This window comes from Rhineura floridana, chromosome 1 (genome assembly GCF_030035675.1).
Source record: "Rhineura floridana isolate rRhiFlo1 chromosome 1, rRhiFlo1.hap2, whole genome shotgun sequence".
Classification (NCBI taxonomy): Eukaryota; Metazoa; Chordata; class Lepidosauria; order Squamata; family Rhineuridae; genus Rhineura; species Rhineura floridana.
In genome coordinates this window covers 118,340,202-118,353,243 of record NC_084480.1, presented here as the reverse complement: position 1 = coordinate 118,353,243, position 13,042 = coordinate 118,340,202, and the positions used below count along the sequence as shown (strand labels likewise).

General features: G+C 41.5%; 1 protein-coding gene across 24 annotated transcripts in view; it reads left to right on the top strand.

Annotated features, from left to right (window-relative positions):
* BNC2 (basonuclin zinc finger protein 2) overlaps positions 1-13,042 on the top strand; it is a 626,204-nt gene that overhangs the window by 462,845 nt on the left and 150,317 nt on the right. For all 24 annotated transcript variants that reach the window (XM_061630417.1, XM_061630538.1, XM_061630453.1 and 21 more), the window contains one exon: positions 270-505. In XM_061630417.1, coding sequence (XP_061486401.1) covers positions 270-505 — 236 coding nt within the window. The remainder of the gene's footprint in view (positions 1-269; positions 506-13,042) is intronic.

Here is a 13,042-nt window from a genome sequence, read left to right as displayed (position 1 = left end):
TGGTTTGGAGTTGTTTTTTAAAGATGTAACATTAAACTCAATTTAAAATATGTATGTGACATATCAGTGTCTAGCTGGTATTTGAAATCCATGATGCGCCACATCCAAATCATGTGTTTCATCAATCTTGTCTTCAGAGTTATTCCCATATTCTGTTTTTTTAACAGTAACTCACACCGAGTCCTGTGTATAGAACTCCGTATTCTACACTTACATGTTAGATGAAATTTATTTTCCTCTTCTCAACTCTCTGTCTCCCTCCCTTCTAGCTTTGGACAAGCTTAGCACGCAGCATCTGTACCATCCAACTCAAGTGGAGATTGTACAATCCAATGTTGTGTTTGACATCAGCAGTCTGATGCTGTACGGTACCCAGGCCATTCCAGTGAGACTGAAGATATTGCTAGACCGACTCTTCAGTGTACTGAAACAGGAAGAAGTGCTGCACATCCTGCATGGTTTAGGCTGGACACTTCGAGACTATGTCCGGGGTTACATCCTTCAGGTAGGAGCCAGCCTAGTGCATGAATGAATGGTGACTCCTGATCTAAATTTCATTGCCTCTTAACTTTTAACAATGTAGGATGGATTAATTATGTTGTATAATTGAGATGGAAAGGGAAGGGGATTTGTTGCTCATGAAAGCTTGACCATCCTTACTGCTATGGAGAAGTGCACCATAACATTCCTTTTGTATATCTTTACAGCATGGCAAGGATGGGGCAGGGAGCATAGGGTCACTTCCAGATGACCTGTCTATTGAGCATTCATCTCCATTTGTTTGCAGAAAGTTTGCAGGGAGTTTATACAACATCCATTGTTTATGTATTGAGCATTGTGGGGAGGGTATATGATGTCGAAGCAAGCAATTCTTGGCCAATACTTTTCAATGTGTTTTCCCATCGCTTCCTTACTTCAGAAAGTGCAGCCCCCCCTCCTGAATGGGTTTGTTGCACAAGAGGGCCAAATCCACATTAATTGCACAGGCTGAATCTGCTGGTATGTGATTGAATCCTACACACAAAATAGTGACAGCCTGCAAACAGCCTATGCCTTGCAAATATTTGATAGGCTCATTCTTATGATAAGGAAGCAAGGTTTATAGCTTAAGTGAATTTGAAATAAATATGATTAAAGAATGAGAAAAATGAGATAGTTCAGCTTAAATTATGTTCATCTCACATGATTTGTGCTCCCTTTATTGGCTCTCTTTATTAGGAAAAGCAAAGGTATAGATTTTAAAAAATATACACATCATGTTCTTCAGCTATAGTTTAGCATCTACAACATCAATACAAATAAATGCCAAAATTGTATTAATTTTATTTTATTTCAATATGCAAGTTACCCTGGCTTATGATATAATTAAGTGTGGTCACTAGTGTTGAAAGGCATTCTTAGAGCATTGTAGTTTGTTGTTATGATGCTATGAAAATGATAGCCCTTATGTAGGTATTTAGGCAAGATTTAAAGTCCTGCTATTGTTCTTTATGGCCTAAATTGAAAACCACTAGATTTTTTCCAAGATGTTAAGCTTCTTTACAATACACACATACATAGAAATATCATATGTGCAGTGGATTCCTTTGCGCGTCTACACAAAAATAAACCCATTGAGTTCAGTGGAATTTATGTCCAGGTAACTGTTTATGGGACTGTGATCTAAAGCAAAGTAGAATAAAGAAAACTATAGCAATCCCTCTGTGTTTGCAAAAAGAAAAGGGAAGAATCTCCTGTATTTAAACAACATTCACAGCTGCTTCAGATGCATTCAGCTGGTGTTTATTCATTAGGCGGGTGGTGGTGGTTGTATCAGCTACAGATGCAGATACAAGTTCTGATCCAAATGTTACAGGAACTGCTGCTAGCTGAACACAGAAGTGACAACATTCAGCTGGCAGTGCACATCTGAAGCCACTCTTGTAATGCAATCCAATGCCTATTTACTGAATAGAAAATCCTTCATTGGGGCTTTCTCACTAGCAAAAATGCTTAACATTTCAGCCTTGAAAACCTAAATGCAAACATTATAATGTTTGGGTTGTTAGAAATTTCTGAACTGAACGTATACCCTATACATTTCACAGACTGTTGTGTGTTTGTAATACTCCTGTTCTACCAAGAATCACTACCTGAAGCATACCTGCCTCATGCATTGATGAAGTCTTCTACTTGTTGTATGTGTACTTCTGTACCAAGACTCATTGGTAAATATTACAGAATGTGTTTAAGTTGCAGCAGTTCTGTAATCAGTACAACCATCAGTTGTGAGATTGAACATGCTGTTAAACATTATTAAGTTTTGTAAAAAGAAAATAGTTATGATCAGTTTGTATTTAGCTAGTGGTGTGCTGTCGTTTGTATTTAGCTAGTGGTGTGCTGTTGCTTTGTGTCCATGTGCATTCATTCAAATGCTTTTATATTGGAGTCAAGATGTATAATATCCCTGGAGATCCGGAGGAGAGGCCACAAGCCTAGCACATGTATATACTAGGGCATTTACAGGGCATTTCTCCAAAAGGCAAAATAGGAACAGTGGACATTCATGGGGGGGGGGAGAAGGGGGCACTCCCCCCTGATGAATTATAATCCCCAGATCTCCAACTTTCTTAAAAATAGAAAAGAGTATTTAGAGTATCTAGAAAAGAGTTTCTAGAATTTGTAGAACCTGAGACATGAGGCAAAATGTACAGGCACTATTCTTCTCAATATTTTGTGAGAAACTAGCCTGCTCTCCACTTTCAGTGTTTTATCCCCCCTCCCTGAAAAATTCCTTTGACTACCCATAATAGTGAACACTAAATGTTAGATTTGTCCTAATATTTTTTTTATTTCCCATTTTCTCTCTATCCTTAAGAACCTATCTCTTAGTTTTGGACAAACTGAGACTGTTATATAAAACCGTATGAATATATTAGAGGAGGAAAGGTTGCTAGAATATTAATTTGCTTTTAAGCACTAAAGAATTACAGGTGCTTAAATGTAAATTTTTAACCCAGTTATCACTGATATCCCCCCTTCTCTTGAAATATGGACATATGCCTTCACATACATATGCTTTAGATTTAGCCCTATGCCTTGTGCTCACAGATGTACATTTCTGTCTTAAATGATGCCATGTGTGCTTATGCATTAAAGTGTAAATTCCTACGGTTTGAATAGTGTGAGTAAAAGGGCTAGTGTCATGATAAGTGGACTAGGTTCCTATGTAGAGCTTAAAATGCATTTGTTTTCAAGTGTACCGTTAAAATCAATTTTAAAAAATCAAAATCTAAGATTAGATTCTAGTCAAAAGGGGCTTGTTCTAGTGAGTAAGTGTTGCAGAAATAGGCCAGTGTCTGTTTTCTAATTATCTGCTGGAATGATTCTATACCTGCAGGAAGGATTTGCAATATAACATTGTAGACTGGTAGCTCTGTTAGTCTGTTGCATCAAAAACAGCAAAATACACTTGTGGTACTTGTAAAGACTAATGAAATCTATGGTGGCATAAGTTTTCATGGGCCAGAGCCCACCATGCATTGGAACAAGCAGGCTTTGCCCATGATTGGCAGTAGTATTCTGTCACAATAGATTTGTTAGTCTTTCAAATGCTACAAGACTTTCTGTTTTTAATAGAACTTGGGTGCCGTTTCTAGCAGCAGGACAGAAGCTACTTTTCCTTGAATTTATTCCCCAGCACGACTAAATTTTGAAGAGCTGCCACAGTTCTTTACCCCATGACTACCTCTGGGGATCCTTACTATTGTTCTATCTCCCATTTGGGGGATCTTCCCCCTACCCCCAGCAAGGGAAAGGAAGTGTTTGGCTTTTAGGGTTTTTTGGTTTTAACTAAGTTTTTGGAGTATTGCTGTCTTAAATGTTTATAAGTTGTATTTCATTGTTTGAATTGTGTTAATCTGTGTGAATCACATTGGGGGCTGTTTTGGCCAAAAGGTGGCATAGAAACAAACTATAGTATAACATATAAAATGAACTTGTGGATAAGTTTGTCACATGGATCTTTGCCTGGCTAGCATCAGGATTGACAATCAGAAGGTAAAGATCCAGGCAATTTGTTTTAGTAACATAGGAACCTGCCTTATACTGAGTCAGACCATTTTCCCACCTAGCTCAGTACAGTTTACACTAAGTGGCAGTAGCTCTACAGGGTTTCAGACAGGAATATTTCCTGGATCTACCTGGAAATGCCAGGGATTGAATCAGTGACCTTGCTGTACAACTGAGCTAAGGCCCTACCTACTTGGTGGTAAGTCTTTAAAAGTTACAGCTGCACCATGCAATAGATCCACAGATAAGCCATTCCCAAAACTTGACTGTTAAATCCAAAACACCTAGACCCTAACCACATGAGATGCTAAATGCAATGCTAGCAATCATGTTGGTGGTTTTTGTTTCTTTAATAATAAGGGCACCCTTTCCCCATTTTCTATGAGGCCTCAGCATATGGGGATGGGAGATATAACCCTTCCTTCCCCAGCCACGATCCTGGTGAAAATCTCCCCCCCCCCCACAGACACATATCAGCTATAATTAATGATAGAAAAAAGTTCACATTGGCACCAATTTGAGCCTTTTATCTCTAATTGTAGTGTGAGGGTGATTCCTCAGGACTGCAGCTGGGGAAGGAAGGGTTAAACTTCACCTTCCTGCACACTGCAGTCTCTAGAAAATTGTCCTTCCACCCTTACTGTTATATAGACAATTCACCAATATGATTGCCAGTGACACGTTTAGCATGCAGTTCGGCCCTTATACAGGTTTTTGAACAACTACACCATGAGCAATGTAGCTGAATGCAGTGGTTCCCAACCTTTATGAGCACGGGACCCCCTTTATAAGCTGAAAAAAAAATGTGACCCCCTCCCCCCAGGGAGGCAGGCTGGCTGCCAGGAAGGAAGGGGGAAAGCAGCCTTTCTTTGCAGGCTTGCTTCTTTTTGCTTCACAAAAAGCCCTCTCCTCTCATTCTAAGTAAGGGTGTTGCCAGTAGCGGCAGTGCAAGGAGACGGGAATCAGTGATAGTAATCCCCTCTTCTTCCTGGTAGCTCCACCCTCAGCCTTCTTTGGCATCTACCATGTATTTTATAGGCAGATGCCTGCCCTTAGTGCGCCTGAAAGATGCTCTGAAGCTTCAGAAAAGGCCTCCCCTCTCGTTTGGAGCAAGGGGGAGGTGTCATCTGCAGCAGCAGTGGAAAGCAGACAGTGTAGAAGGAGTGAAGACTTTTTTAAAAAATTAATAAATAATTCATTTCTTTACTGTTCACGGCCCCCTCTGGATTACTTCACGGCCCCCCTGGGAGTCCCGGCCCCCAGGTTGGGAACCACTGCTGTAAAGCCCCATAATACACCATTAGGTTAAAGGTCAGTTTATCTGGCTAAAGTTCAGTTACACTGTAGCTTTAAAGGCATAAGTATATTATGCTCAACAACAATATATTAAATATTTGCTTGGTTATAGGAGAATAATTATTTAGGCAAGCTAGAGCAGTTGTTAAGAGTCTTGCAGCATATTGAGTTGGTTAGCAGTTGGCTGCAGACTGTGTTGCTGGGCAAATGAAAAGATATGGTAAGTGACTTAAGCAAGCATGCCTATTACTTGGTTTCTGTAATTTTATGCATATATAGTTTGGGAAGCAGAATGTTACTGACAGAGGTGTGTTGAAATGTGGGCACACTCTCAAGGAATAAAGCACACCTTTTTACTGGCTAACATGTAAACTTTTTTGTTCTCTTATAGATGCAATGTATATTCTGGAGAAAGAGAATATAAATTAATTAATTATATGATCACACAATATTATGGCAATGTAAAATTTGTACCCATACTGAAAATTAATTAGTGTTTTTAATTGTGCTTTTAGATTTTCAATCAGCCTCACATTTATGTAAAAGATAACATTGGAAGCATGAACCAGTTCTTAATAGGAGCATAAAAAGAAGATAGCACTGTTGAATCAGCCAGAGCCATCTAGTCCAGAATCCTGTTTCTAACAGTGACTAGCCAGATGCTCCCTAGAACCCCACAAACCAGTCATGAAGGCAATATCCTTCCATATTTGCATGTAAAATTAAGCCAACCCATGACTTATTGTGAACCTGCTGGCCCCCAGGGTGGAGGTTGTAGCCACTTTGCGCATCCTGGTCCTTTTAGCTCAGTGTGGTGCAGCAGTTAAGCCATGTGTTGAAAATTTGCTTATTTGCTTATTGTTAATGATCCTAAGTTCACCCAAAGAATCTTGAACTTACAGGCATTCCTCACTATAAAGAAGAGCCCTAAGATGGCCTAACTAGGGATCTGCTGAATTCAGCCTTTCATGGTCTCTTTTTTATATTTCTAGCATCGCTGTAGTCTACTCATGTGCTATACATTTATGAAGCAAGAGTTTTTATTTATTTATTTATTTAATTTAATTTAATTTATATACCGCCCTAAGCCAAAAAGGCTCTCTGGGCGGTGTACATAGAGGATAAATAAGAAAATATATGAATAGAACAAATATAAGAAAATCAAAAAGCAAAACAAACAAAGAACAGAAACCAAACAACATCAGAACATACCAGCAATGAAACACTGTTTTAAAATACACTACAAAACAATTTCTTTAAAAAGGATATTTAAAATTTTTTAAATGCCTGGGAGTATAAAAAGGTTTTCACCTGGTGCTGAAAAGATAGCAGCGTCGGCGCCAGGCGTACCTCATCGGGGAGACTATTCCACAATTCGGGGGCCACCACCGAAAAGGCCCTGGATCTAGTCACTGCCCTCCAAGCTTCTCGATGTGATGGCACTCGGAGGAGGGCCTTAGATGTCGAGCGCAGTGTACGGGTAGTTTCGTATTGGGAGAGGCGTTCCACCAGGTATTGCGGTTTATGCTGAGACACTCTTAATAGCTGAAATATCCATGATAACCTCCCTGATTAATGCATTCTAGTGCAAGCATATGAGAAATGCCTTCCTGAGTCAAATCAATGTTCATGTGGTCCAGCATTCTTTGCAAGAATTCCAACAGCCAGTAGGCACTAGAAGGCCTATCAGCCATTGTATAGTGATCCACCAGTGGACCTTCTTCTGACCATCCTTCAGATTTTGACAGGTAGGAACAGGCAACGTATTAGATGAGCTTTGTACATTTTTTTCCCTGGCCAAGAGACAATGCTGTGTAAGACTGTAGTAGAAGAGAAACCATGCTAAACATTCACTTGACAGGAGACTGTATGAAGAGTATAGATCTACACAGATGTGCTGCACATTGAAGCACAACAGATACCAGAAAACTATAGTGTCAGCAACAGTGCTGGAATGCACTCTGGTGCAAGCTCAGGTACATTCGTTTATGAAGGCAAAACTAACCAATGTGCCCCTCTTCTTGTTGTAGTGGTGCCATGTCCTGTACCACCTTTGTACCCTTTTGTTCAGCTTCCTTCTGCATCTGTAAAAGGTGTAGAAGATGAACCCTAACACAGCTGGGTAGAATTCCAGGGGCACTGACACTGAAAATCTTTCCCAAGCTAAGCCACAACTATGTGTGTTTCCTATATAAAAACTAAATTGTAAAGCTCTTTACATGCCAAGACCTGAGTTCATGGGTCTGTATTTATTTTGCAGCAGCTGATGAAAAATTACAAACATAAGAGGAGTATTTTACCATACTCCCTCTTGCTACTTGAGGTGCGATTGAGGCCATGAAGAGTTTGAGACAAACAGAACTGCAAGCTTAATGTAAAAAAAAGCAAGGGGAGTTGATTTCAAACATTTTAAGAATATTCAGTTTGAGACATTTTGTTTAGTCATTCATGACTTTTTGTTAATTAAAAATACATAAATAAAATTTTTATTGTAAGACTTATATGGAAGAGAGTCTTATACTCCGTTACCCATGGAGACTCATCAGTTCTCATGAACATGTTCAGAAGTTATTTATGTGAGTCACATTTCTCTAGCATGGGCATGTCTAGTTGACTGTAATTTTGGGGATTGGCTCCACTTTTTCAGTGCATCTGATCTCTAAAATCCAAAGGGCAGGAGACCTCATATGCACTCTGGTTGTCTGCTGCCTGACATGGCTGATGGGGACTTTCATGGGACTGCTGTAAGCTGGCCTCCTACAGCAAGCACAGTTATTCTGTGGCTCATTTCTCACATTCCCAGTTGTGTTCTACAGCATCCAAGTTTGTACTTTGTGAAAAGTTGCCATCTGGATGTGCTTTAAGGAAATCTTCAGTATCAGGTAGGTGGGAGGTGGAACTTAAAGCTGATATGAACTGCTTTTGTATTAAGACCTCAGCATGTGAAACTCTGTACAGCCATAGAAGTGAAAGGGTCATTCCATTACCCTTTCAATTACATGTTATTTCTGAACATATGAATGTCACAATCTTTGCTAGCTACTTGATTTGTGTGAGCTTAGCCTTTTACTCAATGTGGACACCTACTTATCTGAATTCTTGTAATTTAGGGACTGATTTTGATTTGTAGTGTGCTAATGGCACTGACTGTAGGTAGTCATGAAATCTAGAACCACGATGACTTTTCAAAAAAAAAAAAAAACATGAAGAGCCCCAGAGATTCAGACTAGCCATCTATCTAGCATCCATTGATTTAGTACTTTTTTCTTGAAGGCTAAGGGATGCGGGGGGGGGGGGGGGGCTATTTCCTTTGAAGCTCGGATTTTTCAATGAGATGCTAATGCCTGACCTGTGCAATAATGAGGAGCAACCGTGAAGTGTGAATGACTCTTATTAGAAGGGTTAAATGTCATTAACACTTAGTTGCCTTAAAGGAATCCAGAAGTACAGTGCTGAGGATAGCAAGGAATGAAAGTGTGGCTTTTAATGCTGGATACAATTAAAACTGGTAGTGACGAAAACTTTTTTTCTTTAACTCTTGCAAATATACTTTTTCATTTCCCATTTAGAAAAGTAGGGGGAAAGTGGACACCTCCTCTTCCTTCAATGTTATCTACAACTTTATCTTTCTGTTTGTGTCACTGATATTCTGTTATGCAGCTCACCATTCCCAACACCTATAAACTTCCCAATAATTACTAATTTGGCATTATAACCACCATTTACAGACTGCTAGGGTTAAAAAAAAAGCACCAAAGATTGTTTTTACTTGAAAAGTTCTGTAGGGTCAGAATTTTGGGCATAACATCATTGTAACATTCTAAAATTACACAGTTCCCCACAGCCATATTATAACAAGAAAGGAAATGTGTGTGCCATTGTCCTGCCCAGAGCGAGCCTCATGAGACGGAGATGAGGATGAAATCAATTCCTGTTTTATTAAAGTAACATCAAAGGCAATACGGTTCATAGGCACACTATGCTAGCTCACTGCAATCCCTAGCTAAGCTACCTAGGTAAACTCTGCAGCATGTGAAGGAAGTTGAGTCAGCACCCCTATCGGGGGAGCAGGCTTAAGTAGGAAAGGTCTTCATCCGTAATCTCTGACTCCTCCGAAGAACCTCCCTCTGACTGAAGCGCTTCTCCCAGCGTCTGGTGTGGGGCGAAAGGGGGCGTGCCATCGCTGGGTCATCCGACAACACAGCCTCGATAGGTGCCAACTCGGCTTCAGGAGGTTGGGAAGTGCTTGACGTGCCAAGGGGGGAGCTGGGGGGGAGTTGGCGCGTGCGCCAAGACATCCCCCAATGGCTCTATGGGGGCGTCTGGAAGCTGAGAGTGGTCTTCTTCGGCAAGGGAATGTCCATGGGAACTGGCACAGTGTCAAACACATCCCTTCCCATCTCATCCTCGAAAGTCTCAACAACCTCTGATTCTTCCCTTTGCCCTAGCAGCCGGCACTGACGCTCATCCAGCCCCCCTCCTTGATCCTCCTGAGGGAGCTGGGGCTCGACAGCCATAGAACCTTAAAATTGTTTCAGCAGGAAGTGTGTATGTGCATGCGGTTGTAAAATAAACAGGAGCTAAGTCAACTTTGGCCTAGGATTCCCTCACTTTCATGATGGGGGGCATTTTTCAGTGTCATGTAATAATTTATTTAAATGTATGCACATTGAAAATTTAATATTGTGGCTGAATGAAAAATTCCAAACCCTAGGTAGTGTGAGGAAGAGATCATTTTCAGCAGACCGAAGGGTGACAGACATCATTGTGACCAGTGAAAAGCTAACAAGACTTGAGACAGGGGAACCATATCAGGAGCAGTATGGAGATCGATGCTTCCCTTCTCTTGTTCTTCTGACCTCAAGAGCACCTGTACCTTTGATTGTTAAGAGATATAAAAAGTAACCACAATATACCTCATAAAATAAACCTTTACCTATTATTTTTAGCATTTTATGTCCTGCTTTTTAACTTTTAGGCTTTCAGAGCAGCTAACAATAATTTAAAAACACAATAAAGCAGCAATAAAAATAACAACAAACAGAACAACCTGGATAAGCTAGTGCCAGCAAGATTCATACACTATCCAACTGATAAAACATCTAGAAGACCTGAGCAAATCAAAAGGTCGTTACTTGGCTCTGAAAAGACATCAGACTCAGCACCAGGCAAGCCTCCCTTGGAGAAAGCATTCCACACCACACGTCTGACCTCTGAGGAAGGGAGGACCTGAACAAAAGCCGCAGAGGAATGTCTGTGGGAAGGAGGTGATCCTTGAGATACATTAGTAGCAGGTGTCTTAAACCCTTAAAAGTTAAAACTTTGGCTACAGGTTGTGGTCAGTGAGGAGATTGCTTAGCCACAGTTCAGCTTTGGATAACGTACTCAGCCAAACCTTGATTTAGCTCAGTGCAGTGAAGGGAAATGCAAAGTGGCTGTGAGTTCCTTTCCGGAAGCCTGCACAATCTGTATAGTTTGGCTTACTGTGTCAGATGAATCAGCCCTTTAAACTGCAGTTTGAAATGGACAGGTAGCCAATGTAGTTTTTTAAATAAAGACTGCTGAATTAAGACCACGTGAATGAAACATATTTCACCAGTCTAGCCACTATATTTTGCACCAACTGTGAAACCTCTGAGAACTCTTCAAAAGCAGCTCAACATACAGCACATTGTAGTCATCCAAACAATATGTTATCAGGACATTATCAGAAAGTGCTACAGTTGGTGAATCTGCCTTGGCTGATAGAAGGTGGCCTGTAAAGATAAAGCCAGATCTAAAAGCACACCTATGCTGTGATTCTGTTCATTTAGGAGATGTACAACCCCATTCAAAACAGTTTGAAGACCACCAGCCATGACAAAATAATCACTCACCAGCAATACCACCATCTTGTCTGGGTGGAACTTTTTTGCGATTTAATCTTGAATATATCCAACAGCAGACCTTATACAATAGTTATAAATCTTGCACCAACCCCACCAAAATGGAAAATGAGATCTCTGCTTTGAAATAAAGTGGAGTAGAAAGGGCAATCAGGGATCAAATAGTGAATACGATAACAAGACGACACTATGTAGGCCAGCACATTGGCTATGCGCTGATTACACAGAAGCAAATAAAGCCAATTTAGAGTGAGAGCAATGGTGACATGACTGGTCACATGGTGATCCTAGCCAATCAGAAATCAGGTTAAAAACAATGCCACTAAAAGCAAAATAAAACTATTCAGGGAAATACTTCTGAAATCTGCAGCACTTTAGTCCCCTTTTGCAGTAGTCTCTGAACAACTGACAAAAGGGAGGACTTCTTTTGACTGACAAAAATGTTCATAAAACCTTCCCTCACCTTTTGGGGAGGGGCTCTGACACAGCTTTAAATAACATACTAGCAGAGGCATTAAGGACATTCAGGTGTGCAGATTATCCATTGAAGTTCATAGTACTAAACCAGAAACAGTGGCAGTACTGAATCAAAGTGCTTCAGTGAAGAAAGCACATTTTGCCCGACTTTGAAAACCCAAACACTAGTGATTAACAGTACCAGATGGTGTGATGGGGCAGAGGCACTTATCTGACCTCCTGGAGGAGAGGAGAAGTGCCGGGGAGGGCGGTGTGGTGCAAACATACCAGCAGGAGCACCAGATCAGCTCCGCTGGTGCATTGGACCCAGAAGACCTTAATAGCTACAGACCAGTTGCAAATGTTCAATTCCTGGGCAAGATCTTGGAACGAGTGGTTGCTGCCCAGCTCCAGGCGCTATTGGATGAAACCTATTATCTAGATCCATTTCAATCAGGTTTTAGGCCCAGTTTTAGCACCGAGACAGCCTTGGTCGCCCTGTACGATGACTTATGTCGGGAGAGGGACGGAGGGAGTGTAACTCTGTTGATTCTCCTTGATCTCTCAGCAGCTTTTGATACCATCGACCATGGTATCCTTCTGGAGAGGCTCGTGGAGTTGGGAGTTGGGGGCAATGCTTGGCAGTGGTTCCGCTCCTACCTGGCGGGTCGTCTCCAGAAGGTAGTGCTTGGGGAACATTGCTCGACACCGTGGGCTCTCCAGTGTGGAGTCCCGCAGGGGTCAGTTCTGTCCCCCATGCTTTTTAACATCTACATGAAGCCGCTGAGTGCGGTCATCAGGAGTTTTGGAGTGCGTTGCCACCAGTACGCTGATGACACGCAGCTCTATTTCTCCTTTTCATCTTCTTCAGGTGAGGCTGTCAATGTGCTGAACCGTTGCCTGGCTGCGATAATGGACTGGATGAGAGCTAATAAACTGAGGCTGAATCCTGACAAGACTGAGATGCTGTTGGTGGGTGATTTCTCTGATCAGATGGTGGATATGCACCCTGTTCTGGATGGGGTTACACTCCCCCTGAAGGAGCGGGTTCGTAGTCTGGGAGTACTCTTAGATCCTTCCCTGTCACTCGAGGCTCAAGTAGCCTCGGTGGCATGGAATGCGTTCTACCAACTTCAGTTGGTGGCCCAGCTACGTCCCTATCTGGACAGGGAGGACCTCACCTCAGTTGTCCATGCTCTGGTAACCTCTCGATTGGATTACTGCAATGCGCTCTACGTAGGGCTGCCTTTGAAGACGGTCCGGAAACTACAGCTAGTGCAAAATGTGGCGGCCAGGCTGATAACGAGGACCAGGCGGTCCAAACATATAACACCTGTTCTGGCCCGCTTGCACTG